The following is a 21703-nucleotide window of genomic DNA, read 5'->3' on the forward strand; positions in this document are numbered from 1 at the left end:
TGGTAGCAACTGGCGTATCAATATGCTATACAAACCAATAATGAGCCTTCATCAAAATGTGTGTAGAATAATTTACTAAGTTCATTTTTAGTTCAAACATATTTTTTCACAAGTTCACTTTCTACTACAAAATGTCTAAAAGTAACTTGCCATATAGAAAAACAAAGATATAGAGACATGGACATGGATGGATCAACCCTAAGAAGTTCCCTCACTCTACTTTGTCCTCGTTATTTGGATTAATTTTTGCAAGTATTGCTTAGATGGGATTTTTATCTATGTCTGTTACTGTAGCAGCCAAACAAGAAAATGTGGTGGAAGAAAAAGAGATCACATTGTCTTGTCTTGTGAATAAGAAACTAATATTGTTCATGTATAGCCAGTGATGTGGTGGCCGAGCTCTCATGGAGCTCTCACCTCACTATCAGGAGGTTGTAAGTTCAATCCTAGGTAGAGGAAGATAGTTCTTTCTCTGGGCACACTGAGAATATATCTGCTGAACAAAACTCCGCATTGGAGACAGGAAGGGCATCCGTCTATTAAAACACTGTGCTAGCTCCCTTCAGTTGCCCAGACTGCACCCAACAAGGGATTATGGGGCCTTTAAAAGAAGATGGTGATAGCCAGAGTCACCATGGGTCAAATAAAGGTGATGGAGGAACACAAAATGTTTCAAAACTACCTGAAGGATCAAAGCTCAAAATGTGGTCCAGTTCAGGCAGGAATCAACAACTAAAAAAGGATGTTTCTAACAATAAGCATCCTTCTGAACTTCCCTCTGGCTATTTACCAGGGACAATCCAGTGTTTAAAGTAAAACTGCAAGCTATGTATGCAAATACTTCGGCATCTTGCTTTGCTGCTATTTCTTATATCTAAAGACTGAGGTAGCAAGAGTGGGAGAGAACTTAACAAACTGGTGGTCAACGAGAGGAGGCAGTTCTGAATGAAACAACACATGGGATTCTATTCAGGGCTAGTCTTATGAACCCAAGTGTCCAGCGCTGGCAGGTGGGAAGTGTTGCAAAATATGCTGTTAGAAGAGCTCTGAACTCCCCCAATGTGTCCTATGGTCTCTTAGTTAGCTTCTTCTACAGACGAAGAAGACAGAAAAAAAAATGGCCTTGTCCTGCTTAAAATAAGCCCCTCCTTTTTTTGCACCTTCTTTTCCTGTACAGGATACCGTCACATCCATCTTCTTTCGAAGGATGGCACTGGGATCTCACCAGCATCACTGTTTGTCCACATTCGGATAGGGGAGTTGGCAACTGAGAACGATTAAATGGCATTTCTGCATCACACAATGCAACTCTTCCTTCTCTGCCCCTTTTGGTTTGGAGAATGAGGGTGAAAGAAGGGGACAAGAATTAAGATTTTGTTTTTGTTTTTCAAAAATCACCCTATCTGCCAGCCATCTCTTACTTCTATGCAGAATGGGATTTGGACACAAACATTGTTTCCACTAGTATATTTATTTTTTTAAAAAAAGAATACCAATTGCATTATTTTGCCTGTTTGTTTATTTTTATGATTGTGATTTGCTCAGGTCTCACCTTATAATCTACCTCCACCTTGAAAGGAATCCAGCCTACCCTGACAGAGCAAAATTCTTTTAACAATGTTTTCTATAATCGTGGACTTACCAGAAGAGCTTTGTTAAAGTACTATTCACCAGGCCTAGATCCAGCAGAAATGTATGCTGGCATAAAGTGCGCTGCTTTTATTGCTGACTGGTGCTGCAACAGTAAAAGGAGGCTAATGAAAGCTTTATCCTATTGTGGGCCAAGTCTAAGAATATAATTGATATATTTTTTCCAGCCTGGTTTCCCTTATAGGCCCCAGTAGGAAAAACAGTCACTAATCACTCTCCCTTATATCGTTCAGAACTGGGTAGGGAAGGAAGGTGCTTAAAATAATGAATTAGCCACCTGTCAGATAGGGAGGGATATGTGGCATGAAGCAGGAGGAAGTGTCTTTAATCCTCCTGTTTGGTACAACTCTTTTTCTTCAGTGGCGACATGGCAAGAAAGCTTTTTATAAAAACAAGACTACTCCATTGTAGAAAGAGTACAAAGCCCCTGTCCAAACATTATGTGGCTGAGATGTATAGAAAGGAAAGAAGATGACCTCGACAGAATCATTAGCCAGGCAAAAAAAGCTGGGGGAAAGAAGATAATATTCAGGAGCAGATGCTCCCTAATCACAGGATTATAAGAAAAGGGAGGGGGAGAGGTACAACACAGATTTGCAAGACTGATCTCAACCTCGCTAAGCAAAACCAGAGAATGAGATCAACTCTATAGGAAGACTAGCACTATCTTTACTGAGATTGGCTGGACAGGTAGTCCTTGCTTATCAATCACTTCTTTGGCAACTATGCAAAGTTATGACAGAGCTGAAAGAGACTTGCAACACACTAGTTTCTATAAAAGGCAGCTTTTGCAGTATCTACATGGTCATGATTCAGGCATTTAAGCATTTACGATGGTCACAGCATCCTATGATCAAGTGATCACCGTTTGCGCCCTTCGAAAACCAGCGGCCAACAACTCCCCCTCTCTCTCTCCCACCCCCCCTCTCCCTTTCCCTCCCTCCCTCTCTCCCATATATATGATTAGGGGCTTGTCAAGATCCCATTGGATCCCTTCCAATTCATGAGAGAGTTTTGAGTTAGGATGCCCTTGGTAAAATCTTATATGTGAACCTGACATGTGTAACACTGTGATCTGTATTTTCTACATGGGAGCAATTCATGTTTAAATGGATGTCATCAAGCATTATAAATATATGAATTTGGGTGACTTCACTTTCAGGCAAGAAGTAACAAGAACATATTGCATTGATTATTATTTTTTTTGACAAACCTTCAAGAGGTTATAGGACCAGAATAACAATTGGAAGGGACCTTGGAGATCTTCTAGTCTAACCTCCTGCTCAAGCAGGGAACTACCATTTCAGATCTATTTCTTTTCTGAGATCAGTGGAGTAGCATTTGTTACCAGGAAACTTTTGAAAGCCAGGTGCAATCTATTAGTTTTATAAAAGAAACCAATGAGCTAGGATCAAATCTGGAATAGTTTTCTGAAATTCTAGCAAAAGATGTTTATGGATAGATTTATTTTTTCTATGACTCCTCTAGAATTTTTTTCTTTGAACAAAATATTTGGGAACATTACAAAACATTGAAATCTCTTTCCTGGTACATTGAAGTTGCTCACCAGCCATCAACTATTTCAGCTTTTTACATTATATTGAGAGGCAGCTTCTCTCATGTAGGGTATTTGTTGGAAATAGAGATTAGCAGCTGGAATGCCACTTCCAGAATCTAACAAAACAAAATTGATAGCTAACGAAGAGGGAAATTGCATGTTGTCTTTAGATTGAGTAGCATGCCATTAAGAATTTCATTTGAACCTGTTGAACCTACTTTAATCAGGACCAATATAGCCCTGAAAATCTATTTCAAAACTACTTTTCCTGGTTACAGCTTGCTCATCTGCTATGGACGCCGCATCGACGCTTTGCTCTCTAGCTCACCTAAACATTCAATATGCTTGGCTTTCGACATGGTTGTGCTTAATTTGTTATCTAATGTAACTGCAGTGTGTGCAAAACTCCCTTGAATTCCATTGTCTCTCAAGTATGGCTTCCTTTGTAAGAATCTATACAAATTGTTTATCCAAATAAATATATTACTTAAGAGAATGGTTCAAATTATATTTAAAGTACAGGGTTTTATTACTATTACTATTAATTATTTTTATTATTATTTAATTTCAGAGCAGATGTTATTGCAACATTTATTAGTGTGCGCATTAGAAAAGAAAGTAGTCTTGATCGGTGACAGTGATCATAACTCCAGCCTCTGAACCTAACATTAGTTTCATTAGGAATCTATCAACATAACAAGATAGATTCTGCAACCTAAGCTTCCTATTCCCCACTTTAGATAGCAATAGCACTTATGTACCATTTTACAGCCCTCTCTAAGCTGTTTACAGAGTCAACCTATTGCCCCCAACCATCCGGGTCCTCATTTTACCTACCTCGGAAGGATGGAAGGCTGAGGCAACCTTGAGCCTGGTGGGATTTGATCTGCCAAATTGCAGGCAGCCGGCAGTTAGTGGCCTGCAGTACTGCACTCACCACCGTGGCTCCTGATATTTTGGTGCCATGCGATATACAGGAAGAAATGTAAAAAGGTAGAGAATATTTATCAACCTCACCTTCTTATGCTTTTGGCTTATTTCCCCAAATGTGGCAATCCTTCAGCATTAGTGAAGGACCCTCTAAAAAAAAGTCTGGTTGAAAGTCTGTTTAATTATGCTGAGATTCGTTTCTGAAATCAGAATTGAAACTGAATCACACAAGTTACTTTTAAAAGTAAGAACATGTTTAGTGCAAGCAATTTCTGTTAAAAGTGTCAGAAAGTAGAGACATGCAGGGTATCTATTTTGTATGATTCTTTTCTAAAGTAGAGCAGAAAGTCTCATATAGCCTAATCTTATGCTTATTCACTCAAAGATGTAATACTTGGTCCCTGGGCAGGTTGCATAGGATTATATCTTGTTGCAACAGAACTTCCTAGCACAGATGCAAGGTTATGTGATACATTCATGGAGGTATAAGCAAATCAAAGTAAAAGGAAACAAACATATAAGCAACAGGATCAATCTGGACAAGAAAGAACTATAGACTCTAATGGGGAAGGTGCAATTATTTCCTTCTTCCGTTTTGCTACTTTTATATGCTTGCTTTTGATTGTATAATTTTGGTTTATTTGGCTGATGAACTGCAGGCAGAATAAAGAAGAAAAATTGAGAGCTGTATATAAAAGGGACAAAGAAATTATTATCCCCAAAATAATTATTCGCATGTTACTAGAAGAAATAAATACTACAACAGAATTTTGTTGATTCCGTGTCTTATAGAAACACACAAGCCTATTTGCTTATCTGAATATCCACAAAAATTGGCACATTTTAATTGTCGCATCCACAAACACAGCTTTTATGGTGTGTGATACATGTAAGAATTATGTGGCATTTCAAGCCTGGAAGACAAGGCTTAATGTGGAAGTTTCCCAGCCCAGCTTATAACTTAATCTTTGCTTGTCTAAAACACCTGGCAGGAAATATCTCAGGGGACAAAACTCTGCTTCCTTCTAGAAGACTGAAATGATATTACCAGAAAGGATGAGACCATATTTTCTTGACCGTGTAAGACTACTAGTAAGAAAGCTGCTCTATTTTACTCTTCATTTTACAGGCTGCTTTTTTTCAGAATTTAAGAGTAGAATGGCGACTCCACCTCGAGGCTCTCCCCTGTTCCCACTCTTAAAACATGTACTAAAATAAAAATGGGTCTGAAAAACAGAACCATCAGGCCACTTTGAAAGATATTTTGAAAAATCACAAGTGAAACATTGTACCATTGAGTTACAAAGTAACCATTCAGTTACTTTGCCACTTAATTTTGATGATACAATCTCTGGAAACCGGGAGGCAACCTGGTAGGCAATTGCTAACCTAGGTACTGCAAAGCAGCGGCTCAATAAATCCTCTAGGACAGGGGTGTCAAACTCACAGTCCGCGGGCCGGATGCGTCAGGTGCTGGCCCCGCCCCTGCCCGGTTTAGCAAAGAGGGGGGGAAAATCCCGATAAATCATGCAACAACATTGTGACGACGCAAGTTTGACACCCCTGCTCTAGGAGCTCTCATCAAATGATCTCATTATTTAAAAGCTGAAGCAACTGGATTATTTACAAAGCTCCAAGACTAGCAGGTTTCCAAGCACTTGGGAATATCAAAACCTGTCTTCCATCCCTACTCTGTTGCTAGTGTAATTATGATTTTAAGTTATCCTTGGTGTTCTTTGAGCTTGGTTGTTTCATTACCTAAACTAGGTAACATCATCAGTGTGCTAATAAAGTGCATTCTGTGCACATGAAGTTCCATCTGGAGTTATTTGCATGCATCTGTAATTCACATTTTGGAGGAACTGTCTGAACAATTTCAAAAAGTATGAAAAAGTATGCTTTTTAGAGTATATGAACTTAAACCAAACTGTCTCAGAGCTGAAGGCCTTATGGAGAAACCACCAGAAGTGTTATCACCACCATCATTCTTGCTCTACTCTGTAAATCAAGGAATTACATGCCATCAATGGAAATAGCTTTTATATAATCACATATTTTACATCCCATATATAGAGATAAATATAAACAACACGAGAGCACAGATAGGTGGTAATCGCCCTAGTAGACATCAAGCATCTTAGACCAGACCTCACACACTGCTGGGTAAGAAATTCCACCCAGTTCTGGCTCATGGAAACTACAGCCATGCAGTCTTGATGTACAAGTCCCTCAGCCATGTGGAGACATTTGAGCCGCTCTCTCCTCTAGGTGCTTGGAGGAGGAAATCTCAAGCTGAACATCATGCAGGTGGACACTGAGAATACTTGGGTCCTTGCCCACTCCTTTGCTGAGATCCCCTTCTAGTTCTTCTTGCTGGGGATGGTGCTTCTGTAAATGTTTTATCACTTGGAACTTCTGCTTTGCCTTGTAACTGCAGAAGCGGCAGAAGAAAGGGTGTTCGTTTGTGTGAATGAGATAGTGATGCCGTAGGCCTGCCGCCCACCGGAAACCACGGTAACACACATTGCAGATGTATGGCTTTTCTTCACTGTGCTTTTTTAGATGTGTCTTGAGGAGGAACCGAGTCTTGAAGGCTTTCCCACATTGCTCGCAGATGAAAGAACGGGCCTCTCGATGTCGTGTCTCCTTGTGAATACGCAGGGCATCGGCACGGTTGGTACAGTACTTACACTCATCACACTGGTATGGCTTGATCCCTACACAGGAAACAGACCAGAAAAAACAACCCACCAGAAATGGAATTGAGACAATATTTGCACATTATCAAAACAAAACTTTCACTTGGTGGATTTCCATTACAAGAGACCTTAATTCCACCAGATGATGCAGAATACCTCATGCCCCGCCCCCATGCCCCCAGGGAAGGGAAAGCTCAGAGATCATCACCCAGGGCTGCCGCATAGAACTAGATGGTAATATCATATGAAAATGAAGTATCCAAGAGCCCAATCTCCAGGCATGCCCAACAGCCACTGGAAATATGATAATTCTTAAGTTATTATTATATTGATTGATTGATTAGCCTATAAGCCATATCAGTGTATAGGTTCAAACATATATTACCAATCAAATTGTAAACAACCAATTTAAAGTAAGAGAAGGGTAAAATACAATAGTTATAGGATATGCAGTAATTTAATACATAAATATGTAAAATAGTATAAAGTGACATAAAAGTATATTTCTGTATCATCACTCTAACCCGATCAGGCCCATATATGCCAATCTCAGTTGGACCATTTTAGTCAGAAATTGTGCTGTATTAAATGTCATTTTCAGATTCTGGTCACACATGAGGTATGTTGCCTTAATATGGGCCTCTCACTTAATTCTTAAGTGAGAAATTAAAACAACTTATCCTTTGCCATTTTTATCCACAAATCCAGCACAGTCTGATCCCAGGACACAAGCCTACACCATTTGTGTGAAAACCTACCTGTATGCTTTGTCATGTGGTACTTCAGCTGATTCACCCACTTGCACTTGTAGCCGCATTCCGGGCAAAGATACTTTCGCTCCTCTTTATGGATACGCATATGATACTAAGTAAAGAAAAGAAAGGCAGGCCTGCGTGAGACACCAAAGCTAAGCTGCTAGCTGTTAACACCAAGTATTATAAACTTGATCAAAACCTTAGGGGCTGAATGGACTATGCAGAACTCAATAGACTTCTAGATATAACTGGTTGGTGAACTTTAATGAGTATAAAAACGGAATAATGAAACACGTTGAGTTAGTGTTGAATTTTAGTAAAGCTCTGTAACTTTAACAATGATTTAGTATAGGTGCTTTAGACTTTGCAGAAAGAGAACATTTATCGGCTGACCCCCTCAAGCTTCTTCTCTTAGACTTAGTGACCTCTTTAGAGTGATTGCACTTTTTTTTTCAGGCTTACCTACAAGTATGAATAAAATATTGTTTTAGTGAATATCAAACAAATACCATGCTCACACAGGAGCCAAAACACTGCTAAATCATTTCTAAGGTGGCATAGCCCTATCAGACAGTGAGCCATACAACTGGGGGTTTCTTTTCAGTTCCACAACTGAACTGGATTCACATTTTTAAAAAGTCCATTCTTGATTAGTTCAATTTGTTTTCAGAGTGTAAATTAAACTAAAGTTTAAAATTAAATATAACTTTTAAATTAAACTTTTTAGAGTGAGAAATGTTTGCTCATTTTCTCCAAAATGGTCTGTTGCTATAAAAGGTCTGAACTCCATTTTGAATTCAATTACTTTTCCATATCAAGAAGCAGGTTAATCCCCCCAAAAGACAGTAGCAAATTAAATGACATGGAAAATAAAGACAGAGATCCTTCCATTGGGAAAACAAATCTGTTAATCAAGTATTACATCGTAAAGATGGCTCAAGATTGTGTTTGTTTGAAGGAAAGAGATACAATCCACCGGGCTCATCATCCAGGGTTTTCACAAAATGTCAGTCTGCTCTGCGCAAGATAAAACAGATGCAAACACAGAGCTGACTGCCAATTATAGGAGCAGGAATGAATTCTTTATCATATACAAGACAAGACACAATGAGCAGAAAAGTCAATTAAGCAACGTAATTTAATGAGAAGCCATTCCTTAAAGTGTGGGTTATGCACCAGACTACCAGATCTATTCTCTTCTGCTCCAATGTCTTAAAAATCTGGTCCCTGAAATAACTGATAGAATCTCAACTTTGCCATGGCAATGCAGTTTGGTTTATATATCTCCCACAACAACCTTCCACTATCAACTCACCAAAGCTGCCCAGAGTTCTTACCTTGAGGCGTGAAGGGTCGGCACAGGCATACTGGCATTGATGGCATTTGTAAGGTTTCTCCCCAGTATGGATGCGGATGTGCCATGTGATCTTCTGCTTGTTCTTGGTGCTGTATTCACAGTCAGCGCATTTATAGATGCGGGTGCCACCATGGCCTTTCATGTGATGGTCGTACACCAGCTGATGGTGACAACCAAAGTCACAGAACATGCATTTGAGTGGCGGTTCAACACCTACAGAGGGTTCATGAGCCTCCAAATAGTGGCTCACTAGCTGCTGCCGTTCCTTGGCTGCAAAATTACAGATGTCACAGCGGTGATTGAAGTGGACTTTCTTATGCTCTTCCAACTCCTCCCGAGTAGTCAGAGTCTCCTTACAGGTGGCACATTCCAGATGTGGGTGCTGCTTCTGGACATGGCACTTGAGGGTGGCCTCACTGTGGCAGACAAAGGCACATCGAGGACAGCAATAGGAGATCTTTTCTTCGTGCTGTCTCAGCGTATGTTGCTTCAGGGCTGTTTCTGAGCTGAAGCAAGCTTCGCAGCGGGAGCAGGCAAAATTCAGCTCCCCTTGATGGCAGCTACTGACATGGCGAGTGATGTCATTCTGGATATAGCCACTGTAGTCGCAGAACGGGCAGAAGTGGGTGGGCTTCTTCTCGTGGACACGCAAGTGGTGAATGCGCAGTTTGGAATTGGTGCCAAACGTTTGGCCACAAGCGGTACAGGCAATGCGGCCCACACCGGTGTGCAGGGACTGGTGCGCATCCAAGCGGTAACGCCGGGTAGTGCTGAAATCACAGTAAGGGCACTTGTGAGGCTTCACGCCTTCGTGCTTGATGCGGACGTGCTGGCGGAGGCAGCGCACCTGCTTGCAGGTGAAGTCACACTGCCGGCAGGTCAGCTGAGGCCGGGCTTTGAGATACTTCCGGTGGAGCTTACGGTGGAGTCGTAGAGCTGCTGCAGCCTTGGAGGTAAAAGGGCACAGTGTACAGCGAAACTCCCCCAGCTTCAGGCAGCCACGCTTTTTGTGAGTCTTCAGAGCTCGTTCCTGGTGGCATGTGAAAGGGCAGGTAGGGCAGGAGAAGTGGCGCCTCTTCTGGGTGGCTACTGGAGGTGAAGGTATTACTGCTGCCAGCTCAGAATGCTGGGGGGTTTCCTCACAGCTGATGTGTTCATTTCTTTGTTCGGCTACAACCCCTGGGGATGTGGTGCTGTTAGACCTTTCAAGCAGGCTAGGGAGGAGAGCTTCAGCGTGTCCCTCTGACTGGTGGATCTTAAGTGCCCTCTTAGAACGAAAAGGCTTACAGCACAGGAGACACCAGGACTGCTCCAAGCCACGGCAGCTATCCTCTACATGAGAGCGGATGGTGGATTCTCTTGAACAGAGGAAGGAACAGGACTTACAGTGGAACTTGCCTTGTTCCAGGACGTATCTCTCTGAGACACAGCTGGCAGCATCTGTCATAGTCTCTGACAATGGTTCTTCTACCACAGATTCAGAGTCGTGATGAGATGACTTGTCCTGCGGGTGGAGGGCCAAAGACTGTGCATCAGGAAGTACAGTAGGCACAGATTCAGCATTAACAGGCCTGTGTTCTGCGTCCCAGGAAACTTCTGGCAGGTTGTTTACCTCTGCCTCATCTAGGATTCCTATATTCTTCTTTCTGATTGCTGTTCTTTCCAGAGTCCTTCCGCAGGGCAATACAGCAGCATGCTGCTCTAAGCGAGCTGCTTTTCCACTGTTCTTTTTCGTTAGAATTGGACATTTCTTCCGGAGATGAGTATTCAGTCCTCTCTGCTGCTTAAAGATGGCCCCACACTCCTGGCACACCAAAGGGCATTTCTTGCTTTGGCAATCAGCTTTGCAGTGCACCAACATTGACTTCTCCTTCCTGGTGATGTAAGAACATTTCTCACATTTGAAGACCTGGCTCTTGGACTGGACTACCAACATTTGCACTCTGCCTTCAAGGACCAAGGTTTCGGCCTGCTCTTTGTCTTGCCTCCTTAGAGCTTTAAGCACCGATTCTGACTGAGACACCTCTTCTGAAGAAAGTGCATCTTCCGGAGCAAGGGAAGTTTCAGGGCTACTATCAAGTTGGAGGGAATCTTGTTTTGATGCCCCCGACCAAGGCTCTGATTCTTTGTACCCTAAATTCTGCTCAGAACTAAGTGGTGTCTGCAAAGGTTCAGCATTCTGGCTATCGCCACCGCTGTTCTTTAAATTCTGAAGAGCATACTTTTCTCTATTTCCGCCAGTATCAAAGCGGTTATTTTTCTCCAAATCTGCACCGTCATGGATCTCCGCTTCTTCTTCAAATTCAGGAATATCTTCAAGGGTAGGTTCGCTCTCCTCCAGGATAAGTGAATCCTTGGAGCCCAACACTTGATAAGCTGGTTCTACTTCCTGGGTGTTTAGAGATTCGTCATGCTCTGACAAAGCCGCGGGCGTCCCATTGGACAGCTGCTCCAGAGCGGGTTCTGAGTTACACAAGGGCTCTAAGTGCAGGATACAACCTTCAGCAGACCTGTCAAGTTCCTCTGGACTCTCAGAAGATGCGTTCCCAGAGAGATCTTTGGAAGAAACCACTTCCGTGTTCTCACAGTCTTGTTCTCCCACTGATTCTTCTCTTTCTGTCACAGTGCTGCCTTCATCTGAACACAGGGCCTTCTGGTGGCAGTTTTCTTCCTTTGCCTCCAAAGCAGGGAGCTTAGCTTTATCCTGACATGGTTCTTTTCCAGGCAGAGAGAGACTTGACTCCGAATGCAGAGTCATGGCAAGGTTGTAGCTAAACAGCACTTCAGTAGAGGAAACCTCTAGCTCTCTGCTGGCATAGTTCTCCTGCCAGCCTTTGTCACCAGGCACATAGCCGTGAACCTTGCGTTTATGGAAAAAGAGACTAGTGTTGCTGAAAGTACGGTAAGTGCACAGGGCACAACAGAACTCTCTCTGTTTGGTATGCTTGCAGTTCTCATGGTTCAGGAGGGCTTGCTTGTACTTGGTCTGGTAGCTGCAATACTGACACTGAAAAGTGGGTATCTGATAATCCTGGGAATGTTTGGACTTCATGTGCTTCTGCAGCTCATATTTGCGTTTGCAGGCAAAGCCACAGATCTCACAAATCAAAGACTTGCCCTGATGGCGCAACTTGTGGCTGCTCAGCTGATCAGCCCGATGGCACCGATAGGGACACTGGTTACATTGGTACCTAGTATAAGAACAAGAGTGAATCAGAGATTGAGACAAAACATCAGCACAGGCAGCCTTCCCAAATCTGATGTTCTCCAGAAATAGTGGGACAGTTCTCCAAATTCCCAACCAGCATAGCCTTCCACAGGTGAGGATTAACTAAGCAAAAACTACTTTGCTTTATAGCAGAGTTACAATAATTACCACTTGCTTAAATAAAACTAATGATTTTAGCTCTTTATTTGCAAACTGGGAAACAGACAGAAGAAAATTGCTTATCAAGTTCACCAAATCATTTCACAGAGGAGCTGGGATATGCATAGGGGCTTCCCCAGCCTAAAACTCCTAACTCTCTTTGTGGTTTTTAACAAAGTTCAGCTCAGTGACAAAAAATGCACAGCTTCCCTTAGCTTGAAAGCAAAAACTCAGGACAGCTTTCTCTGAGGTTTTTAAATACCACCAGGTTGGAATTAGATTTTTTTCCCCTTTACACTTCCAATCATAAGAAGTGGATTCATTCTTTTTAACATTGTAATGCAGGAATGCAATAGACTTCATTATATATCTGTACTACCGTTTTCAAGATAGTTCCAGCAGAAAAGACAGAATATAAATCAAACAGGAAAACCAAAACCAAAACATTCTCCCTCAAATAATGCTAATATTTTTTATCAGTAGTTTATCAGTCAAGTACTCCCAGATACTAATGGGTTCAAATATTCAGATTACCATCCAGACAGTGTAACCAGTACCCGATTCATGAATATCTCAATATATCTTAACCAGAAATCTTGCCCAGTCTTTAACTCTGCATTATTTGATATTTTGTAACCGCGTTGTACAGTATCTAGTTTTAAACCATACCCATGGTGCAGGGGTGTCAAACTCGTGTCATCATGGCGGTGTCACATGATGTATTGGGACTTTTTCTCCCTTCACTAAACCAGGCAGGGGCATGACACATCTGGCCCGCGGGCCGTGAGTTTGACACCCCTGCCAAGTGGGAGCTTAGAGCTGGAGATGATTTCATGATATAGATATGGTGTTCAGTCAATTCTAGCCTTTACTTACTTAGAAAATAAGCTTAACATAGTGAGAAAGAGGCTGCTAACTACCTGAGATCTCCCGTGTGCTTCCGCATGTGAACATTCAAGTAGTGCTTCCACTTTGTCACATAGCCACATTCTGTACACATGTAGTTCTTATCGTCCGAGTGGGTCAGCATATGCTTGGAAAGATAGCTCACATCTCGGCAAGTGAAGTCGCAGAGTTGGCATTTGTGAGGCTTCTCTCCTAAAGTCACAGAGCAAACCGGAAGCTGTGGGTCGATGGCCCTGCCCCTTGAGGTCAGCAGATTAAATTTAAAATGGAGTTGTATTCTGCCCCTCCCCTCCCCCTTGAAAACTGATCTAGGACTTCTCACAGAGAGTAGAATAGTACAGACCCTGCTCAGGTTTGGTGGGTGAGACCAAAAACTCAGATGCAAAAGCTAAGTATTTTCAGAAAACTAGGGAGAAGGAAATATGGTAATTTAATGCCAGTAAATTTTATAAACAAACATTTAACATTTTTTTTTCAGGCGGGCTTGCTCCCAAAGCCCTGATTAGCTAAAAGCATTTAAAGTAACTTATTCTCCTCTCCATTCCAATAAATGAACGCATTAGGGATATATATATATATCAGTTATAAGGTATTTGTCAGTATTTGATCCTGTGAGGAAAAAGGGCCCAAGAAACTCCCCCAGTCTCTGCTTATCCACCGATATAAATTATGAAAAGCCAATAACTGACACCTGCAATGCTGCATTCTGGATTATAGGCCTGACTTGCAAAGCTCTTTTGGAGAAAAACTGAGGCAGAGAGGAAGGATGTATTTGTACGCATGCAAGTATCATCGAATTGGGAGGAAAACTTGCCTGTATGAAGAAGCATATGGCGGATGAGGACCCTCTTGTGGGCGGTGGCAAAGCCGCATTCTGTGCATTTATGTATCTTCTCACTGGCATGCATCTTGCCAACATGATCCTGAAATTCCACCGAGTTAAATGTGGCAAAGGGGCAGAAGCTGCACTGCAGCTCCTCATTTCCTGGGTGGCCTTGCTTTTTATGCTTGCGGAAGACATGCTTGTTGGAACAAATAAAATCACACTGTTGGCAATGGAAGGCATAATGGGTTTTACGATGGATCTCCATGATCTCTGTCGAGGGGAAAAGCAGAGAACAGGCGTAATACTTGCACTCCACTGCTTTGATCTCATGAACCTCCTTGACGTGTCTCAGAAACTCCTTGCGATCTTCGGTGCCATAACTGCAGCCAGGCTGAAAGCAGCTCAGTTGTTTGGGCTCTGTCTTGTGGGTCTTCAGATGTTCCTTGAGGGTCTGGCTCAGTTTAAACTTCTCTTTGCACACAGGACAAGAGTAAACATCTGAATAGAAATTGGAGATACCCTCGTGCATGCTGGCCATGTGCCGGTTGAGGGCATTCTTCTCAACAGAGCTGTAGTGACACAATGGACAGTGATGGGCTTTCTCTCCGGTCTCACGCATCATGTGGATCTTCAGTTTGCTCTTGCTAGTGAAGAATTTCTGACAATTTGGGCACTGCAGCCTGGGGTCTGGGAAGTGGAGGTGAAGGTGTTCTACCAAGTGTGTCCGCTTTTTGAAGCAACGCTTGCATTCTGGACACATGTGGGTCTTGAACAAATATTTGGACTCCTCAGTGATATTTCCTGCACAAGACAAATCACAGTTCATTAGAGAAAAATGAAAAGTGGAAGGCTGTTATGTGTTTTGTCTCACTTCCAGGAACAATCAACTTTTTGAACAGGAATCACTTTCCATGTCTCTTTTTATAGAACTCCATGTTATTATTAAGAGCAGGGGTGATTTAGAGCAACCCATTAACAGGCCGTGGCCTATATCAAACAGGGCCATATGAGTGGCGGACCGGCATGCAACATGCAAATGAGCATGCGGGGCTTTACTTGTGCAAGCAGCAGGCCGGCTTGCACATACATGTGCACGCATGTGTATGCACTGGCCCGCTGTTCGCCCAAATCAAACTGCAGGCATGCGCACCAGCTCACTGCTCATGTGGCTCAGTTGCTCTCTCTCCTCCCCAGCCAGGCATCAAGATGCAAAGGATGGGAACCGCTACTTTAGAGGTAATCTGAAAATCTCTCAAGACCGACCAGAGAATAGCTATTTTACACAGCGATCTATTTTACTCCAGAAAAAAAAAGACATCGGTTTAAATGATTTATCTTCTTTTCAACAGATAATTACAATCTTATTATCCCACCTCCCTATTAGATGCTATTCAAACCTCTTCAGCCTTTAGTTTAACCCACATTCTTCTTAATCTTCAAATCCATACATTTCTTTTTTTTTTCTTTCAGCAAAAAATCCATATAAGGTTTCCAGACTTTCAAAAGTTTTTGTTTTTTTTCTCTAACCAAATAGATCAGTTTTACCATTTTGCCAAATTCTGACATCTTTACCGTTCATTTTTCCACTGTGGGATTTCATTATTCTTCCACTGCTATGTACACAATAATCTTGCTGGAATTACAAAAATCAATCTACTATATGTCTTTTCCACTTCCTTGTACATAGATCCCAATAAAAAGAATTCTGGTTTCCTCACAATATTAATCTTTAAAATTCTTTGTGTTATTCTGTAAATTTGTATTCACGGTTTCTTAGCTTTCTCATAAATCCACCATGCAACACAAAATGTCCCTTCATGTTTTTCATATTTCCAATACTTATTTAAAATACTTTTGTATATTTTTGATAATTTCTCTAGTGTCATATAGCAGAATTACACAATTTTATTAAACATGTCTCTTATGGCACAATATAAATACCAATTACATTCTCTCCCAAGTGTCCTTCTCTACGTCATATCTAACATTAATAGCTCATTTGTCTTTTTGTTTCAAACCTTAACAAAAGTTTATACACTTTTGCTATTACGTGTTTATCATTTGTGCATAATTCAATTTCAAATTCCATTTTGTATTTTTCAATTCCAGTTGTCTTTTTATCCATATTAAACTTTTAACGGTGAATGAAAACCATTGAAAACTAAGTCTCTCTACAGTCAATTGTTCTCTTAACTTCTTTATTTCTCTGTCTTCCTGTATTAATAACTCTTGTTAGGCATTTCTCCCTATCTGCTACTTCTCTACTACAAAATGCTTCCTGTGCTGAGGTCCAGCACAAAAAGGTATTTTTAGGCACTGCCTGGATTTGCATTTATTCCATACTCTCAATTTGGCATAGATATGCAAGTAACTGCTTGCTGCAAGTGAAAATAACTAATTACAGAAATAGGAACCTCAAAGGGTTAAAGATGGATGGATATCAGATGGAAATCAGGCTCTGTTTAGCACAAATCAAGATGAAATATTAAAGTGTTCTCAAAAAGAAGCTGCTGCTTTTAATTTCCATATTCCTCTGAAACTGCTCTTCTTAATCCTATTTGCTTCAGCTATCATCCCAACTCTTGCTCTCTACTTCTACTTTTCAAATTACATTTCTCTTGATCAACATAAATTTGCAATATTCCTGGTCCGACACAGTTATGACAAAGTATGGATATTAATTTCAATAAAGCTGCAGTAGCTACTGTATATACCAAAATTAAATATTTCGTAATTCCAAAGTTCTGGGGCACTGAATAATGTGCATCAGTCTACAATATTCCTTTCCATCCACCCTAGTCAAGTCCAGAGTGTATGATTACCTGTGTTCAGAAGCAGATTATCCGTCAATCCCTTTTTCATTATAGAAGGGAATTTGCCCTCCACGTTTTCAGCAACCATCTCTATGTCCTCCTGCTGTATAGCTTCATGGAGATGGATCTGCCTGTGTAGGCCAAACTGCTTGATGTTTGAACTGATAAAGTCACAGTGATCACAATGGAATGGGAAGTGGTTCCTACGATGAAGCTCCATGTCCTCATGGTTTCGGAACAAAACCGGGCAGCCACGGTACGTACAGGCTATTGGTGATACTTGGTGAACATGCCGAAGATGCCCTCGGAGCTCCTTGCGATCCTCTGAACTATACTGACAGCCTTCCTCAGGACAGGCTTGGGCACCCTGGGGTTTGTGGTGTTCCTTAAAGTGCTCTTTCAACTCAGTAGGCAGTGCAAATTCCACCTGACATATAGGACATGGGAGAGGTTCAGTGCAGAATTGAGGGTCTTGTCTGCTTTCATCCAGAAAGTTCTGCCCTTCCACCTGACCAACAGTTGATTGTTCTCCTGAAACAGATAAGTTTTAATTAGTGAGGCTTAAGGATAACCCTTGGAGATGAAGGAAGTTTAGCAAATTGTCATTCGAAAAGCTTACCACACTGATGTTGGGAAAGAAGGCTGGGATCAGGGAAGCTTCGTCCACACTGTTCACAAAAATAGAGTTCCACAACTTTGACTAAGACCTCTGGGGGGGAAAAAAAGTTAAAATTTTATATTAAAAAACAAATATACCTTTCCTTTTCACCCCTCATTTCCAGTAGTTATAAACTTAACAGAAATTATATTCAATTCTTCTAATGTCCATCAGGAACAGTGACCATAAATGATTGTCTCTATAAACTACATCAAAACACTTATTATCATTTCTTTTAACACATAGAATTGGCATCAAATTGATTTGTGGGGTAAGCTTCCTATGCAACAGGTTCCCAAAAATGTTTTCAAAAGCAAGATTATAACATAATACAATGTTTAAAAAACAACAGTAATAACCTCTTCCAAAGTGGACTAAAATAAGAGAACTGAAATAAAGATATTTTTACAGATCTTCTGAAAATCACACTGGTTTATTGGGGGTAGGGGGAGAGGCAGGGACAACTTTAAGAACCTCAGGAGGGACAAAGTTCCAAAGTAGGGGGGCCACTACAGAAGAGACTATGGATTCATTCACCTCCTTTTAATTTCAAAGAGAGGGGAGACTTGGCCAGGAAGGGGGGGGGGGGATTGGTATCACTTGGAGAGTAGTGAGGAACTTTGGAGGAATTTAATCTGATCTTATTTTGCCTCATTTACACCTTGCAAACTCCAGACACCAAAAAGAGTTCAAGCTTCTCATGGCTCTTCCAGTTGATAACTTAGTGTCATAGCTAGCACAATTCAACCCATGCCTACACATGACCTCTACCAGCATATTCATGATGGTATTTGATCCATATAAATATATTAAATGCAAAAAGATCAAAGCATGCATTCAACAGTTCTACTACCTGTTATGGCATATCCTTGTCTGTTCATTGCTTAAGAGTAAAAAAGCATTGACTGGAGAAGTGAAAGCCCATGAAAACAGGAACATCTGAGGGGAAATCTTTTTTCCCCAGGCCATTATATTTTTATGATATGGAAACCATAAAAAAAATAATTCTATCAGAGCACAACATACCTGTAGGGTTACCCGGATTGCTGAGAGCCATGGTGCTACTCATGGCTTCTACAAATATTTCAACATCACCCGTTTCTGTACCTACAACAGAAGCCTCTGTTAAGAGCAAACTCTGTCCCACTGGTAGATTTTCATGGCTGTCTTCATTCACTGCAATTCCTGAGTCAGGTAATAACAGCTCCTGGCAAAGTCCACTCATTTTGTCGTCTCCAATGGATTCTGTTACTACTGCTCCTCTGCTCATTGTCTTTCCTCAAGCAGCTTTACACCATGACAGACAAATACAGATCCTGTTAAAGAGATACGAAAAAAACCCGCTCAATTTGTCTTCTAAAGGGAATAAGGATAGAATGGACTGATACAAGGTATTAACAAAAGGGGAGGAAAACAGAGGAAAGCATATGACAACCATCATAGAAAACTGTTCTCCATGAGAACTTCTTCCCCTTCCCATAGGGGAATTGCTAAGTTAGCTGTGGCAGAAGATATTTACAGAGGAAGGGACAAGGCTTCCTTAGCTAAACTCTGCCCTCCCTTTTAGGGCTATTACCACCATCTACCCTGTAAAAAATGGTACTAGAAGTTTATTTGCTTTTCAACATTTACTGCATTGTTATGTGTTGTTATATATATATTCTAAATGCTTTGAAACAATTAGTGTCTTTAAAAGTGGAATATCAATAACTGTAATAAAGAAATACATTATTAGCAGCTATAATTGCTCAGTATTTCTAGTAGCCACACCTGTATGGAAAAAAATGCAGTAGGGCAGTTAATATAGGATGTGAAATAATTCAGTACTTTGTTCTTCCAAAGAACTAAATAAAAGAGGAAGTATTATAATTGTACAGATACAAACACAATAATTTTCATACTAACACTCTCAAATACGTGAAACCCGAACTTATACCCATAAGGGTTTCCACTGTAATAGTTTAACTTTAAATACATAGGATTTTAAATGAGGGCAAACAAGGATTATAAGGGATTTGAAAAAAAGAGACTTTATTTTAATCTCATGAGGTCAGGATGAAAAGGGAAGTGCTAAACGTCTTCTACCAATATGTTCAAATTAAAGCTGGAATGTACTAGTATGTTATCACAGATTGTTGATAGATTCAAATACAATAACTGGATTTACGTTGCATATTAAGTTATGATATAGTTTGATTGATCCTAGCTTAGTGTTTTGTGAGAATCCCGTTGTTCCAGCTTGTACATCATAATCTATGACACACTGTTTTGTGTAAGATGAGTCAATTCCGATTTTTCACACAAATTATAAAGAAAACACGTGTGTTGTGTAAAGTCTGATTTATCAACAGGCATACTAATACACACAGTCTAATTAGCCTGAGCTGAGGAACCTTATCCCAAGGTAGGTTTATTATATATACATTTTCAATTTCAATCCAGAGAATATGCAAAATTTTGCTTGCTCTTTTTTCACTTTAGCAGATAGCTCAATACTATATTTTTAAATGCCTCTTATATACATGTGTGCATGGATCTATTTATCTATCTCATAATCCTAATAAAGCCATTTATTGAATTATTTAGAATTATATCTTATATAATTATGTTTCTAAAGCCAACATTCAGTGGCCCATTCATTACTCAACCATAGCTCTTCCTGATCTGTTTAGTTTTCAGCAAATTGTATTATTGATGAATGGCTACTTTATAGTATAGAAATCACATTAGGATGCATACATGTATTTAAATAAGACTGCTCTTAAGTAATTCCATAGGCTACAGGTACAAGGGAAGAACCAGCCGAAGGTATTTAATATTTCTGATCTGCATTATCAGAAATTTATCTACATTATACTTGATGTTATAGAAAGGCTGAGTGATTTAGTCACAAGCATGATTGTTTAAAGAACAAGTTTCACACACACACACATGTGTGTGTTATCTCTCTCTCTCTCTCTTTCTCTCTCTCTCTCTCTAGAGGAAAGTATACAGACCTGTCACATTCCTTTGTCATTCTGGAGTCCGATATTTCACCTGGTTCTCTCAATAATGTACGTTATATATACAGGTAGTTCTCAACTTATGACCACAATGGAGTTCAAAATGTTGCTGTTGTTAAGCAAGTTGTGCCCCATTTTACAACCTTTTTTGCTAGTTGTTAAAGGAATCACTGCAGTTGTTAAGTGAATCATGCGGTTAGGTGAATCTGGCTTCCCACATTCTCTATGTTTGTTGGAAACCAGATGGAAAGATGGTGATCACATGATCTCAGGACAGTTGAACTGTCATAAACACGTGCCAGTTATCAAGCACTCAACATTTGATCACATGACCATGGGAATGCTGCAACAGTCGTAAGTGTGCAAACTGTTCAAAAGTCATCTTTTTTGGTGCAGTTGTAACTTAGAATGGTCACTAAACAAATGGCTGTAAGTTGAGGACTGCCTATACTTTATATTATTTCACTGCACATTAGCCCATACTTTTATTTCCTGGACACAGGATTCCTTCATGATCTCTCTTCTTTATACTTTCAAGCAGCCCTAAGTTGTTGAGCGTTGGGTTTTATATATTGTTATCATAGTCATTGTAACAAAAAACATAAGCATTTGTGATTAAAAACTGTAACCATTGCCCTCTTTTTCCCTTCCTCTCCTCTTACTTTTCCATCTTTCTTTTCTTTGTATTTTATACTTCGATACACTAATTAAAAAAAAATGGTAACTGTCTGATTAGGCAGGATAAAAAATGATTAACTCACACACCCAGTTTCCTCTTCTTCTGGTGGGCTTCTTCTGCAATCTTCTGGATTCTGTACGCCAGGCGTGAACCATTCTTCTCCGCCTCTGAAGACCTTGCAAGAGAAAAGAAGACACAACCACCAATTTAATGACAGCATCTTTCGGATCCGAATGGACAAACCGCCAATTCTATAGGACTTAACGAATCTCAACTGGAGCCGGGGCCTGCTCCTCTCCAGGCCCCTCGCCGCAGAGCCCCCATTGCAGTACCCACATTCAAAAGCGCCTTCAGCATAAGGGATCCCCGAGAGCAGCACAGAAGCTCACCCCGCCATTCCCTTTCCCGCAAAAAGCCCATTCAGTCCTTAGAAACATGTCCTCTTGCCTTTCTGGCTACCTATTTCCCCCACTCCGCCGCCCCAGGAGAGCTCCGCTGCCGTC

The 21703-nt window shown here is 40.8% G+C and overlaps 2 protein-coding genes across 4 annotated transcripts in view; one reads left to right on the plus strand and one right to left on the minus strand.

Annotated features, from left to right (window-relative positions):
- PLCD4 (phospholipase C delta 4) overlaps positions 1-4288 on the plus strand; it is a 51477-nt gene extending 47189 nt beyond the window's left edge. Inside the window, exon 17 of one of the 2 annotated variants that reach the window (XM_026665541.2) lies at positions 1178-4288. In XM_026665541.2, the coding sequence (XP_026521326.1) occupies positions 1178-1281 (104 nt within the window). In that variant the 3' untranslated portion in view covers positions 1282-4288. The remainder of the gene's footprint in view (positions 1-1177) is intronic. The other variant, XM_087950392.1, reaches the window with a different exon arrangement.
- Positions 4289-6161: 1873 nt separating this feature from the next.
- On the minus strand, positions 6162-21378 carry ZNF142 (zinc finger protein 142). Of its 2 annotated transcripts, none has more exons than XM_087950387.1 (9): positions 21287-21378; positions 18627-18835; positions 17481-17570; positions 16871-17392; positions 14037-14849; positions 13237-13414; positions 8930-12140; positions 7596-7701; positions 6162-6855 (listed from the first exon to the last, which is right to left on the minus strand). In XM_087950387.1, the coding sequence occupies exons 2-9, from the start codon at positions 18787-18789 to the stop codon at positions 6368-6370; spliced, it is 5571 nt and encodes a 1856-aa protein (XP_087806513.1). In that variant the 5' UTR covers positions 18790-18835; positions 21287-21378; the 3' UTR covers positions 6162-6367. The 2 variants fall into 2 exon arrangements, with proteins under 2 accessions (XP_087806513.1, XP_026521325.2); XM_026665540.2 differs by having other exon boundaries at positions 18546-18835.
- Between the last annotated feature and the right edge of the window lie 325 nt (positions 21379-21703).

This window comes from Notechis scutatus, chromosome 1 (genome assembly GCF_049901735.1).
Source record: "Notechis scutatus isolate UNSWTSFEM ecotype Mainland chromosome 1, rNotScu1.2, whole genome shotgun sequence".
In the NCBI taxonomy this organism is placed as follows: Eukaryota; Metazoa; Chordata; class Lepidosauria; order Squamata; family Elapidae; genus Notechis; species Notechis scutatus.

Bases quoted from the DNA above. Each gene is read 5' to 3' on its own strand.
- ZNF142 (XM_026665540.2), bottom strand. From the start codon at position 18,789: ATGAGCAGAGGAGCAGTAGTAACAGAATCCATTGGAGACGACAAAATG. The intron at 17,393-17,480 runs GTAAGCTTTTCG...TATCTGTTTCAG, and splicing joins TCTTTCCCAACATCAGTGTG to GAGAACAATCAACTGTTGGT. The intron at 6,856-7,595 runs GTAGGTTTTCAC...TTTCCTGTGTAG, and splicing joins CCACATGACAAAGCATACAG to GGATCAAGCCATACCAGTGT.